General features: G+C 26.4%; 5 protein-coding genes across 7 annotated transcripts; 3 read left to right on the top strand and 2 right to left on the bottom strand.

Moving 5' to 3' along the window:
- Positions 1-15: 15 nt before the first annotated feature.
- Positions 16-1,656, bottom strand: LOC127065184 (cytochrome c oxidase subunit 4 isoform 1, mitochondrial-like). Its single transcript, XM_050997195.1, has 4 exons — positions 1,495-1,656; positions 653-865; positions 372-564; positions 16-238 (listed from the first exon to the last, which is right to left on the bottom strand). The coding sequence occupies exons 2-4, from the start codon at positions 857-859 to the stop codon at positions 123-125; spliced, it is 516 nt and encodes a 171-aa protein (XP_050853152.1). The 5' UTR covers positions 860-865; positions 1,495-1,656; the 3' UTR covers positions 16-122.
- A 414-nt stretch (positions 1,657-2,070) lies between these two features.
- LOC127065162 (pre-mRNA-splicing factor CWC22 homolog) lies at positions 2,071-4,211 on the top strand. Its single transcript, XM_050997156.1, has one exon. It carries the CDS (start codon positions 2,175-2,177, stop codon positions 3,999-4,001), a length of 1,827 nt encoding a protein of 608 aa, XP_050853113.1. The 5' UTR covers positions 2,071-2,174; the 3' UTR covers positions 4,002-4,211.
- A 288-nt stretch (positions 4,212-4,499) lies between these two features.
- LOC127065178 (ubiquinone biosynthesis O-methyltransferase, mitochondrial) lies at positions 4,500-6,388 on the top strand. 3 transcript variants are annotated; one of them, XM_050997184.1, is made up of 5 exons: positions 4,500-4,704; positions 5,083-5,154; positions 5,303-5,795; positions 5,923-6,103; positions 6,190-6,388. In XM_050997184.1, the coding sequence occupies exons 2-5, from the start codon at positions 5,093-5,095 to the stop codon at positions 6,300-6,302; spliced, it is 849 nt and encodes a 282-aa protein (XP_050853141.1). In that variant the 5' UTR covers positions 4,500-4,704; positions 5,083-5,092; the 3' UTR covers positions 6,303-6,388. The 3 variants fall into 3 exon arrangements, with proteins under 3 accessions (XP_050853141.1, XP_050853143.1, XP_050853142.1); XM_050997186.1 differs by lacking the exon at positions 4,500-4,704 and adding an exon at positions 4,771-4,908; XM_050997185.1 differs by lacking the exon at positions 4,500-4,704 and having other exon boundaries at positions 4,980-5,154.
- On the bottom strand, positions 6,313-8,192 carry LOC127065173 (trans-1,2-dihydrobenzene-1,2-diol dehydrogenase-like). Its single transcript, XM_050997171.1, has 5 exons — positions 7,997-8,192; positions 7,518-7,719; positions 7,139-7,430; positions 6,635-7,032; positions 6,313-6,568 (listed from the first exon to the last, which is right to left on the bottom strand). Exons 2-5 carry the CDS (start codon positions 7,717-7,719, stop codon positions 6,465-6,467), a joined length of 996 nt encoding a protein of 331 aa, XP_050853128.1. The 5' UTR covers positions 7,997-8,192; the 3' UTR covers positions 6,313-6,464.
- Positions 8,193-8,867: 675 nt separating this feature from the next.
- Positions 8,868-13,007, top strand: LOC127065172 (dnaJ homolog subfamily B member 12). The gene is made up of 8 exons (XM_050997170.1): positions 8,868-9,374; positions 9,681-9,831; positions 10,004-10,149; positions 10,226-10,366; positions 10,494-10,627; positions 10,710-10,825; positions 10,940-11,103; positions 11,215-13,007. The coding sequence occupies exons 1-8, from the start codon at positions 9,242-9,244 to the stop codon at positions 11,328-11,330; spliced, it is 1,101 nt and encodes a 366-aa protein (XP_050853127.1). The 5' UTR covers positions 8,868-9,241; the 3' UTR covers positions 11,331-13,007.
- Positions 13,008-13,070: the final 63 nt, after the last annotated feature.

Raw genomic sequence — 13,070 nt, 5'->3', positions numbered from 1 at the left:
TACATAGACAGAAACTGTAATCTTAAAGTATTTATTTGAACTTCCTCAAATAATTTGTACATGGAACGTTCATATTAAGATATTGTACAATTATATTTTCATCTACTTGTCCTAGTATTATATTATTTATTATATTTTGCAGTAATTCCTGTTATGGGATTCATGTCAAGTTTTATTATACGGTCTAACATAGCTAGCTGATTCTCCTCATCGAATGAAGGTGGTAGAGGTGGGAGTACTGAAATAAAAGATGAATGTTTATCTTGGCCAGAATACACACACACATACACATACATAATCACTATTATTAATAATATTAATATATTAAGAATATGTGTAAAGTATATATATATAAGTATATAAAATTTTACCATATAGTTTATAGAACATATAATACCAAACTGCAATACATGCAACTACTAATCCATATCCTATAGCAAGTTTCCACTCTCCTGTAGGTGCATCTATTTCTGCAAATGTACAACGAAAACTGGCACGATATAATGCCTTTTTTTCATCTATTGAAAGTTTTTTCCAGTCCCCTTTTTCTTTTTCTCTTAAAGCCTATACGAATAATGTAAATATATATAGAACTTTCAATAGAGTACATACTTTTTTTCCTTTAATTATTTTAATTAATAAATATAAATACCAGCACATCTGGAGTATTAGCTTTAAAACGGATTGCAGGCATTGGAAAATCTGTGCGATCTACATATGCAGGTGTATTATTATATCCAGAACCAACAATGTCTCTGTTACCAACAGTACTTAAAGCATAATGCGACTTCCTCACAATTTGTTTGCTTCCTTGTTGCAAACAATTTAGAATAGCACGGCTATTCATTAGATTATTCATTTTGTACTAAAACATTATTGAAAACAAAAATTTCATATTTTTCATTATCATAACATAAAATCCGATATATGCAAATTAATAAAACCTTTATTATATACTTTCATTATCATATGCTCTTTTCTGTACTAAAAATTGTCTAGAATAATTTGAATAAAAAGATAAAATATGCTACACAAAATTATTTTATAAGTAATTTAAAAAATTGATGTAATCTTCAATAAAGATAGGTTACCCATTAAATATTTTTTATTGAAAAAGTACAAATTTAAATGTCAAAAATACCAACAGATATATGTATATGCAATTTTGTTACAAGGATGTATGTACGAATAGATTGTTAAAACAAAAAGTTATATATAATTTTTTAAAATTTCTGAACTAAAAATGAGTTTAGTCAATTTTTCGTACTTTCTTACAATCTTGAATGGATATCTGACAAATTTTGAAAATAAGTAAAATCTTGTACGAATATATATGTAAAAAGTTATCTAACATCTAAATAACTATTAAAGTGAAAAGAACATATAGAATACCTAAAACTCTTAATTCATGAAAATCTCTCTTAACATACAGATTTAATGTCATTTAGAAAAACATTTGAATCTCTAAAATGATATTAAAAATCTATGACTTACAGGTAACACTTTACCCAAGGCAACCAAAAGATGGCCGTTGATAAGACGATTAGATCATTCCTTTGCTACACTTTTTTAGAGTGTAACCAGAAATTTACAAGTTCGATAGATATTCCGCCAATACCCTGAAATAATGCTTTATAGTTCACCTTTAAGACTGTACGCCACCTACCGCTCGTAGTGCATGCGATTTCAGCGACAGATATGGACAAAATATGAACTACGAGCTTAATAGGGAAACATTACTCTCACTATGCGCTTATTGTATCGATACATGAACGAATGAATACATACTTGCTAAATTTCTATTGGTCGCTGGATTTTATATTTGTTTCTATTGGAAAATTAATCAATAGAGTTGATACTGACCTAAATATAACCATGTATTTTAATTGAGGAGAAAACGAAATTTATAAATTTATAAATATTGTAACGTAACAGTATTACAATATATTTACGAGAAAAATAACACATCGTTCATAATATAATATAAATTTACACATGGTATATATAATATTTAAAATTTAGTTAAGTATATGTAATACAGATGGCGTAATAATAGATCGATGTATCACATCACGCTTTCTTCAATGCGTTTGTTGTGATCTTAGGTTAATTCTTGTTTCGCTTCGTATCAGTGCAAATTTGAGAGGTTTAGTCGTATAATAGAAAAAGAAAACATGGAAAGACATTCGGAAAGACGTTCGGAAAGATATTCGGAGAGATATTCGGATAGACATTCGGAAAGACGTTCGGAAAGACGTTCAGAGAGACGTTCGGAGAGACATTCGGAAAGATATTCGGATAGACGCCCGGATAAATATTCGGATAAACATTCTGATAAACATTCTGATAAACATTCGGAGAAACGATCAGAGAAACATTCGGAGAAAAGGCATACAACAGAAACAATGACGAACAATCGGAAAAGAACTGTTGATCTCCTGACAGCAAAAACAGGAGGGGCTTACATACCACCTGCCAAGTTACGTATGATGCAGGCAAATATTACAGATAAGTCTGGTGCTGCTTATCAACGTATTGCGTGGGAGGCTCTTAAAAAATCTATTCATGGATGCATTAACAAAGTTAATGTTAGCAATATTGGTCTTATAACAAGAGAGCTTCTAAGAGAAAATATTGTTAGAGGAAGAGGTTTATTAGCTCGTTCTATTATACAAGCCCAAGCTGCTTCTCCAACTTTCACTCCTGTCTATGCAGCATTAACAGCTATTATTAATTCCAAATTTCCTAATATTGGAGAACTCATACTCAAACGACTTATTATACAGTTTAAACGTGGTTTCCGTAGAAATGACAAACCTCTTTGTATATCGTCCGGAACATTTGTTGCGCATCTTTTAAATCAACGTGTAGCACATGAAATTTTACCTTTAGAAATCCTAACATTACTTGTAGAGACACCTACAGATGATTCTGTAGAAGTTGCTATAGCATTTTTAAAGGAATGTGGAATGAAATTAACGGAAGTATCTAGAAAAGGTATAGAGGCCATTTTTGAAATGTTAAGAAATATATTGCACGAGGGTCAATTAGATAAACGTGTACAATATATGATTGAAGTCATGTTTCAAATTCGGAAAGATGGTTTCAAAGATCATCAAGCAGTTCCCCAAGAATTAGATCTTGTTGAAGAGGAAAATCAATTCACACATCTTATACAGTTAGATGAAGCAATAGATTCGCAAGACATTTTAAATGTTTTTAAATTTGATAGTGATTATGTGACTAATGAAGAAAAATATAAACAATTAAGCAAGGAAATTCTTGGTTCAGATGATAGTGATTCTGAAGCTGGAGAGGATGACGAAGAAAGTTCAGATGAAGATAGCAATGCAGAGACTGCAGAGGAGAAAGAAGGTGTTATTGTAGATAATACAGAAACTAATTTAACTGCTCTTAGAAGAACTATTTATTTAACAATACATTCTTCACTTGATTTTGAAGAATGTGCTCATAAATTAATGAAAATGCAGCTAAAACCAGGACAAGAAATTGAGCTTTGTCATATGTTCTTAGATTGCTGTGCAGAAATGCGTACATATGAAAAGTTCTTTGGACTTTTAGCAGGAAGATTCTGTGCCATTAACAAAATTTATGTGACACCATTTGAACAAATTTTTCAAGATTCTTATCACACGATACATCGATTAGATACTAATAAGTTACGAAATGTATCAAAATTTTTTGCTCATTTGTTATTTACTGATTCCATATCATGGGAAGTATTATCATGTATAAAGTTAAATGAAGAAGATACTACAAGTTCAAATAGAATATTTATCAAAATATTATTCCAAGAACTCTCTGAATATATGGGTCTTTCGAAACTCAATCAAAGAGTTAAAGATGTGACATTGCAAGAAGCTTTCAGTGGATTATTTCCTAGAGACAATCCAAAAAATACACGTTTTGCTATTAATTTTTTCACATCTATTGGTCTAGGGGGTCTAACAGATGACTTGAGAGAACATCTTAAATCGTGATTATAAGTTTTTAATGTATATAATAATTTCATGTAATATAACTTAACTTGTAATATAAAGATATAAAATTGTAATATAAATTAATAAATATTAACATAAATCTTTTTTTTATATAAAAAATGTTTGAATAATTGATCATATGAGTTTGGATTTAAAAATAAGTTATAAGATTTTATAATTAAAGTTTGCATGCGAATATAATAGGTTTGTCAGGAAATTCTATTACCCATTTATAAAAAAACAATTCTTTATGTTTATTAATATTTAATTTATAATTCTGTTTAAATTCATTTATTATTATTATTATTATTATTATTATTATTATTATTATTATTATTATTATTATTATATTTATTTCGGTAAGGACATAATCCTAACTTAGAAAAAATCTAACTATACTTCTACTATACTACTATACTACTATTCTACTACATTAGTCTACTACACTAGACTACTGTTACACTAGTACACTGCTACATTACTACATTCACTAGTACTACTGCTTATACTACTACTATACTACTATTTTTTTCAATGCTATCGAACATTACCACATCGAAAAAAAGCCTGATAATATTCAGGCAAGAACAGTAGTAATTGTTAAATTAAGAATACAAGCATAAATAATCTTATGTAAATAACATAAGTGGTAATAAAGCTAATATTTGTACGGTTACGAGGTTATTTTCCATCTTCGACAAGTGTAATTTTTTAATATATTATACATTTATAACATGTTCCAAGCAATTGATTCTGATTTTAATTAAAAAGAACAATATTATTAATGAACTTATCTGATTATTATGATAATTATTGATAATTTTCTGGTTTATAAAGAAAAATATTTTTCTAATCGTGTTATTTGAAGTTAAACGTATTATCAACTGTTTTTCTATAAAACATCAAAGTATATTTTATTACCTAATTATATAGTTTCATTGCATTTTATTATATAATCACATAACCAATATTTATATATCTTTTTATTTTTAATAATTTATTAACTTATAAATATACTTATATACACACATATATATATATAAATTGCTTTTTCAAGTTGTTTAATTATTTTTTAAAATAGATAGTGAATTATGAAGTCTTTAAAACTTGTGATGCTACGAAATATGGGTGGAAAATTTATTTTGCGTAATAAGTACGTATAAAATGATTATATTAAGTTAAGAATAAAAGAAATGTGTGATTAGCAGATAATAGTACTATTAAATTTAGATTTGTTGGAGATAATGATTTATTTAATTAAAATGTTTTAATATTTATTTTAATAGTGAATATATTTTTAGTTCATCAGAAACACCTAAATATGTAACAAACAGTATAAGACCAATTGGATCTTCTGTAGATTCGAAAGAAATAGAATTTTTTGGAAAATTAAACAATAAATGGTGGGATCCCAATGGTCACTTAGCTCTTCTTCATATTATGAATCATATTAGAGTACAGTTCGTACGAGATGGCTTAGCTAACACAGGCATTATTAAAGATGATACAAATTTACCTTTAGAAGGAACAAAGATTGTGGATATTGGATGTGGTGGAGGAATATTCTCTGAACCATTAGCTAGAATAGGAGCAGAAGTGACAGGAATAGATAATTCATTGGAATTGATAGATGTTGCAAAGGAACATGCCTCATTGGATTCCACTTTATCGGGAAAATTAAATTATATTCAAACTACCATTGAAGAATTTGAAAAAGAAAATATAGAAAAATATGATGCAGTGATAGCTTCTGAAGTTCTGGAACATGTAGCTGATTCAAGATTATTTCTTAAAGTAAGTACTTATAATGTAAAATTTAATTATAATGTAAAAATGATTATAAATTATTATATGTAAAAATTAAGCACTATAAAACAAAAGTTTTTTTTATATGTTCTGGCTTTTAATTATAAATTATTAGTCTTGTTCGTCAATTATAAAACCTGGAGGATCACTGTTCATTACTACCATAAATAAAACTTTACCATCTTGGTTGGGTGCAATTATTGCAGCAGAGTATATATTGAAACTTGTACCAATTGGAACACATGATTGGGATAAATTTATTTCGCCAGAAGAAGTTCAACGTTTCTTAGAAATTTGTAAGATATAATATAGATTGATAAGATTATTATTTAGTTACAAATTCTTCAGTATATTATTTTGACAAAATATTTTTATACATTAGGTGGTTTGAAGACAAAACTAATTCATGGGATGATTTTTAATCCAATTAAATATGAATGGTCTTGGTCATCAAACACTTCAATAAACTATGCGCTTCATGCAATCAAACAATAATACTCCAAAATTGTTTATATAACAATGTTTATTTGTTATGGTTTATAATATGTAAATTATAATAAAAATTAATTTTTTTAATATAATTTAGATATATAATATAATTCCTGTATGCGTTATATATCAATTTACATTTATACATAATCAAATATATCTATTAAATCAATCTTCAGGATATACAACACCAATTTGTTTTCTAAGTTCATCTTCCAATTTTGCAATTAATATAGATGTATTGTGAGACATTTTTGGATGTTCTGTCATACCTATAAAAATAGTTATATTTGTTAAATAAAAAAAATTATATTCAGAATTGTTATATAATAGAATACCTTTTTGAAGACAAGTACGAACTGCAGCAGCTTGATAAGATAATCCTGCACTATTTATGAAATTCATTTCCTGCTTGACTTCTGGTAAGGAAACATGCACAATACCACTTGGCAAATGTACTGTAGGTGGACACCAAAAATTTGGTACACGTATTGTACCTTTTGTTCCAATAATATAAGCTTCGTTAGGTAAAGTTAATAAACTATGTGTTAGAATAGTGGCAGTACGATTTCCTTTATATAAAAGAGTTGCAGAAGTTGATATATCTACTCCTTCTTCATTTAAGAATCCAGCAGCTTTAATTGTGTGTGGCATTTCATTACCAAAAACCATGCAAACAAATTGCAAACAATATACACCTAAATCCAATATAGTACCACCACCCAAGCTTTTCATACTAAAAGTATTACACAGATTATTATAATTATTTAATATACTTATAGAAACAATAAATTATAAAGGAATATTATTAAAATAATAAAAAAATGTATCTGTTTACATACTTAAGTCTTTCAACATTTTCCAAATTAAATCCAAATGGAACAATAACTTGAAAAATTTCTCCTATATTGCCAGATGAAATTTCCTTTTGAATAGCATCATAAACTGGGAAAAAACGACTCCATATTGCTTCCATAAGAAAAAGATTTTTACTTTTTGCAAGTTGTATTAATTTTGTTGTTTGCTTCAAATTCATTGTTAATGGTTTTTCACAAAGAACATGTTTTCCATGTTCTAACATTAACTTTGCTGTTTCAAAATGTTGAGGATTCAATGTTCCAATATATACAACCTCTGATAAATATTTAAAAAAATTAAAAAAATTATTTATTATTTTTTATATGAATATTCTTTAAAATATGATAATATATGACTATATACCAATATCTTTATTTTTTGCTAATGCTGCATAATTATCATAAGCATTTTTAATATCGTGTAGTGCTGCGAAAGCTTGTGCTCTTGACAAATTTCTTGCTGCAACACCAATTATTTCGTGTTCTTCTTTGGGTAATGTTGCTAAAGCTGTTACAAAGTCATGTGAAATTTTTCCAGCAGTAGCTATACCCCAACGTGTAGCCATCTAATTTGAAACATAAACTTTTAAATACATATTTGCTTCCAATGGTAACTTTGCAAATACCAATTATAAGAAAACATTAATTATTTATCTTTAGAAAAATGTTATATATTTTATATAATTTTATTTCCCAAAATTTCTAAATTTCTCCTTATCAATATAAATCAATTTAAACATATATCGTAAACTTAAAAATCTCAAAACGATTAAAAAAAATGTTTTTAATAGAATTTCTTTATAAAAGTATAAGTAGTTTTAACAATTAATTTAATTAACTTACTTTGCGAAGGTTATATTAATTTCTTGTATTTTTCTTAACTGCCACGTTTTATAGATAATTATTATATGAACGAACGACCTTCATATATCTGTTAGATAAGGGCTACAGCAATATATAAGTATATATTCTATTCATGATAACCATATGAAAAAATACAAAAACAATAGTGACTTGCTTATCTTCAGCCATTTATTTACAATACAATAAAAATATTATAATTTAAATATTAAACTATTAAAATATATTACAATTTTTGATACATTACAAATTTTTTTATATTATACATATGAATATAATAAAATGGTATAATTTCTATATAGTTACATATATAAAAACAGAATAAATCTTGCTATGAATAAAGCTTTATAATTGTTATGTAATAATAAATTAATACTAACAGTATTGCAATAAATGAACTAATATATTAATATGCTGATGCATCAAATTTTAATGCACGCTTAAATTTCGAAATATATGCATTAATTTAATGTAATGACAAATATATTTATATGCCGTGTCATTCAATGAATACGCGCCATTTTTTGTATTATATTACATACTACGAGTGTAAGTGCAGCGACTAAATAAAAAATAAAAAAAATAAAAAAAAAATAAAAAAAAATCAATTACTAGAAAAATATTATCACTATTTATATATATATATATTATTACAATTGACAAATTAATAATCGAATTAATTTTTCTAAAAAAAAGAAGAAGTTGAAAAGTGGAAAGTACTATTACCAACATACCTGTATTTTTAATGGAAAACGACCTTTATGATAAAAAGTAATTAAAATACATCTGTAATCATTAATTAATTCATGGTAGAGATTTTCAATCCATACAATTTAATTTACTTTTTTCGTATCTTAAATTATCCGTCCCAACCTATTCTATAACGAACAATATTAATATATTTCGGTAATGCAGTGAAAATTTGACAAGCCAATAATATCTCTGTAGAAACATTGATGACCGCAGGTATATGTACACGTCACGTGATATGTATAAACGTTGTCCAGTCACAATCGAGATTTTCGGTTAACTGCAAGCGTATATTTTTTCGTCGTCGTTCGTTAATACATTCGTGGCTCTTATCATGCGCAATGTTCATCATATAATTTATTAAATTATTAGGTCGAGGAAATTACCTCATTGACTTGATCGAATTTGTTTATTATTCTGCTCTGTCATTTCAATTGATTCTATTCTCTCTCACACTAATTTCGCGGGGAGAGTAACATGGACGGTAATAAAGATGAAGCAGAACGTTGTGTCGAACTTGCTGAACGTTATTTACGAGAAAAAAAATTTGAAGATGCGGAGAAATTCATACGTAAAGCACAAAAACTTTATCCAACGCAAAAAACAGAAGGTGAGAAAAAGAATTGTCTATGCGATTTCGTTACTTCATTTCTAAACGCTTCCTGTTTACTGGTATAAACAATTACTTAGTACCAATTACAGATATTATTTACAAAATAAAATATGCGGTTAAAGATGTAATCAATATTGTAATTTAAATATGAAACATGGATTTCTTTATTCTTATAATACTTGATAATACATATATATATATATGCGTAGTATACTGGGATAAAATGAAATTAAATAATTAACTCATTGTGTAATCTGTAGAACAGATAATTTGTTAATAGTTAAGTATATACTACTTTTATAGATTTATTAACAAAAGTTACATCTCTATTAAAACAAAATGTGAAAACTGAATCAGAACCTACCGTTAGAAAGAGACATACTACTAATAAAGAAAGTTCTCAAGCCCAGAATACCGTTGAATATACAAAAGATCAATTTGAAGCTGTAAAAAGGTACATATATATTTATATATAATTGTATTGTCTCTAATACATAAGGTAATTTCAAAAAATTGCAAATTTGTATATATAAAAAAGTATAAATTTAAATATATATATGTATATGTGTGTGTATGTATGTATATGTATGTTTATCATTGTTTAATCTTATAAATAATATTTATAGAATTAAAAAATGTAAAGATTATTATGAAATTTTGGGAGTAAGTAAAGATGCAACAGATAGCGATATTAAAAAAGCTTATAAAAAGCTAGCACTTCAATTACATCCTGACAAGAACAAAGCTCCAGGAGCTGCAGAATCATTTAAAGGTAAATTATCTTACAAAAAACTTTAACGATCTAAAAAAAATAATTAAGTTAAAAGTGATATAATTCCAAAATCAAGCCATTGGAAATGCTGTTGCTATTCTTACGGATGTTGAAAAACGGAAACAATATGATCTGTACGGTCCTGAAGAGGAACGATTACAAAGTAGTCAAGCTCGTCAAAATCATACCCATTATAATTACACACGTGGTTTTGAAGGTAATCTGATATTAAAGGACTTTAATAAAAACATGTTTAAATATTTTTAATATAAATATATATAATGTATATATAACTGTGTCTTAAATAATATAACATTAACGATACTTAATTAAATGTTACATAGCTGATATAACAGCAGAAGAATTATTTAATATGTTCTTTGGCGGAGGGATACCTCAGCAAGAATTTTATATGAGACGTACAGGTGGTAGATGGATGAGACAGCAAGAAACACAAGCTCAGAATGCTCATTCTCAGGTATTAAAAAAAAGATATATATAGATAAATGTTATTTAATAAGCTATATATAACAAATTATCAATAATTGTTAATCTTCCAGCAAGCAAATGGATATACTACATTTGTCCAATCATTACTTCTTTTGTTGTTAATATTGATATCTATGATGAGCAGTTTTTTTATATCAGATCCTTTATATAGTCTACATCCTAGTGCGTAAGTAATTCATTATTAATTATCACATGAGTAAGTTTTTATTAAATGATTTTAAGACTAAAAAAGAATGGTGTAAAATTTATTTCAAACTATTAACATTTTTATTTTTTGTAGCAAATATTCTATAGCAAGAAAAACCCAACAATTGAAAATACCATATTACGTCAAGGAAAACTTTCATAACGAATATCAAGGCAGTTTGCACAGATTAGAAATATCGGTTCAGGAAGAATATTTATTAAACTTGAGACAAGCATGTTATAGGGAAAGAAATTACAGTATGTATACCCATAATTTGCTGTGTTTTTAGAATGACAAATATATAATATAGAATTCGTATTATAAAAATATTATATATTAAAACTCGATTGTTTTTCTATTATTTGTAGAGGACGCACTGTTATGGAAGGCTCGTAGTTTTCAAGATCAAGAAATGTTTCTTAAAGCTAAAAACATTGATACACCTTCTTGTAAAAAATTACAAGAATTACAAGAAGTTTCATAGCATATTCATGTAACTCATTAAAATTGTGTTGTAGATAGATGTATATTATATTCACGCGTGCATATTTATTTTGAGTGTGACGCAGGACGTTGAGTTATATGTTCGTATCTACTGTCATACATCGCGCGCCTTGCATAGCCTGTCATTAATAATATGGACCATGCATGATGTTTGATCCGTATCTAAATTGTTAATTGTTTGCTAGAAGATAAAATTTGAATAGCCCATTTAATGGTAATTCCATTAGTAAAATGATATTGAATTTATATTATGCAATTAGATGAGATAAATTTAGCTTTTTTTAGATTGATCGTGTCAGTCAGGTAATCATAAAAGTTATTTATTTTCGTAGATTGAACGATGTTCTTTACGACTCAGAAATTGTTCATATAATCTTAAATTTTTTAATAAACATCAAAAATTCTTAATTTTTTTAAATTCGGTTTTTTATAGTAATATAAGTGAAAAAAATATGTTAAAGTCATGTAAAGTTTTATTGTTTTATTTCTTTTTTTTTACTATTATATATATATATATATATATATATATATATATATATATATATAAACATATGTTTCTAAAAAAGACTCTTCTCTTGGCTGTGATGGTAGTAAATAATGGATATACCATCTATGCATGTTGATGAAGAAGCAAATCATTAATAAATGTAAATTGTCTTATAAGATAAATACAGAACAGTCAAGATTGAAGTTTCCACTATAAAGTATTATTAATTTCTGCAATTATTGTCAGAACCTGTATAAAAAAGAAATTGAAATATTTAGAATATATTAAATTTAAAAATTAACTCGACATAAAAATGATCTTAGTAATAACATGTAATTGTTATAAAAATATGTTTAATATAATTTAAGTGCATAATAATGCATCCTATCTTATATATTATTTTGCTTGAACTACTATGGATGAAACAAAAATTATTCCTGACTATAAAATTTGATTCTGTCAATGCATACAGAGAAATAATGTACAAGAGAGTCTGCTTTTATAAAATTAAATGCAGAGATTTAATTCTTTCAGAGTAGATCAGTTAGGTATATATCTTATTGCATTATAAATTTTTATATGAAAACAGATGGTAAATAGTTATTATCAAAGAGATTTGTATGTAATTACAAATCATAAAAAATGGATCTTTAAAAATAAATAAATAATGCAAATAACATACGGAAATTAGATCGATATTTCTGAACTCAATATAGTCTATCTATTGTTATTTACTTATAACTTTTATTATAAATTTTAAACAAACACATTCTACCAATAGATTGTGGTGAAATGAAATAGGGCATAGCTTATCTAATACTATACACTATTATTTTAGATCACTTTAATATACACATATTTAATCTTAATCATTGTGCAATGGTTTAGATTACTTCAACAATAATACACATATCTCGAGGAAAGTGTATTTCGTTGAGACACTCTTTTTATTGATGCAATATATGCAATTTTTAGTAAATATAAAAAATTCCAATTCTGCATATAATCGCCATTATAATTAAGATACTATCATTAACGTATTCTATTTCTCCAATTCTCATTATAATTATTTATTTACATATAAAATATTATTAAGCAATGATTTATGTATTACGTACGTCATAAAATATTATTACTTGATTGGAAAATAAAGATATTCTCAGCAAGTAATGATTCGTTATTAATGCGCAGTCGTTGATAGATATCGTAGATCGATAATTGTAATTTGTAATA

Source organism: Vespula vulgaris, chromosome 7 (assembly GCF_905475345.1).
Source record: "Vespula vulgaris chromosome 7, iyVesVulg1.1, whole genome shotgun sequence".
NCBI lineage: Eukaryota > Metazoa > Arthropoda > Insecta > Hymenoptera > Vespidae > Vespula > Vespula vulgaris.
Note: the sequence above shows the minus strand (reverse complement) of the source record. Positions and strands in the feature narration are given on the sequence as shown.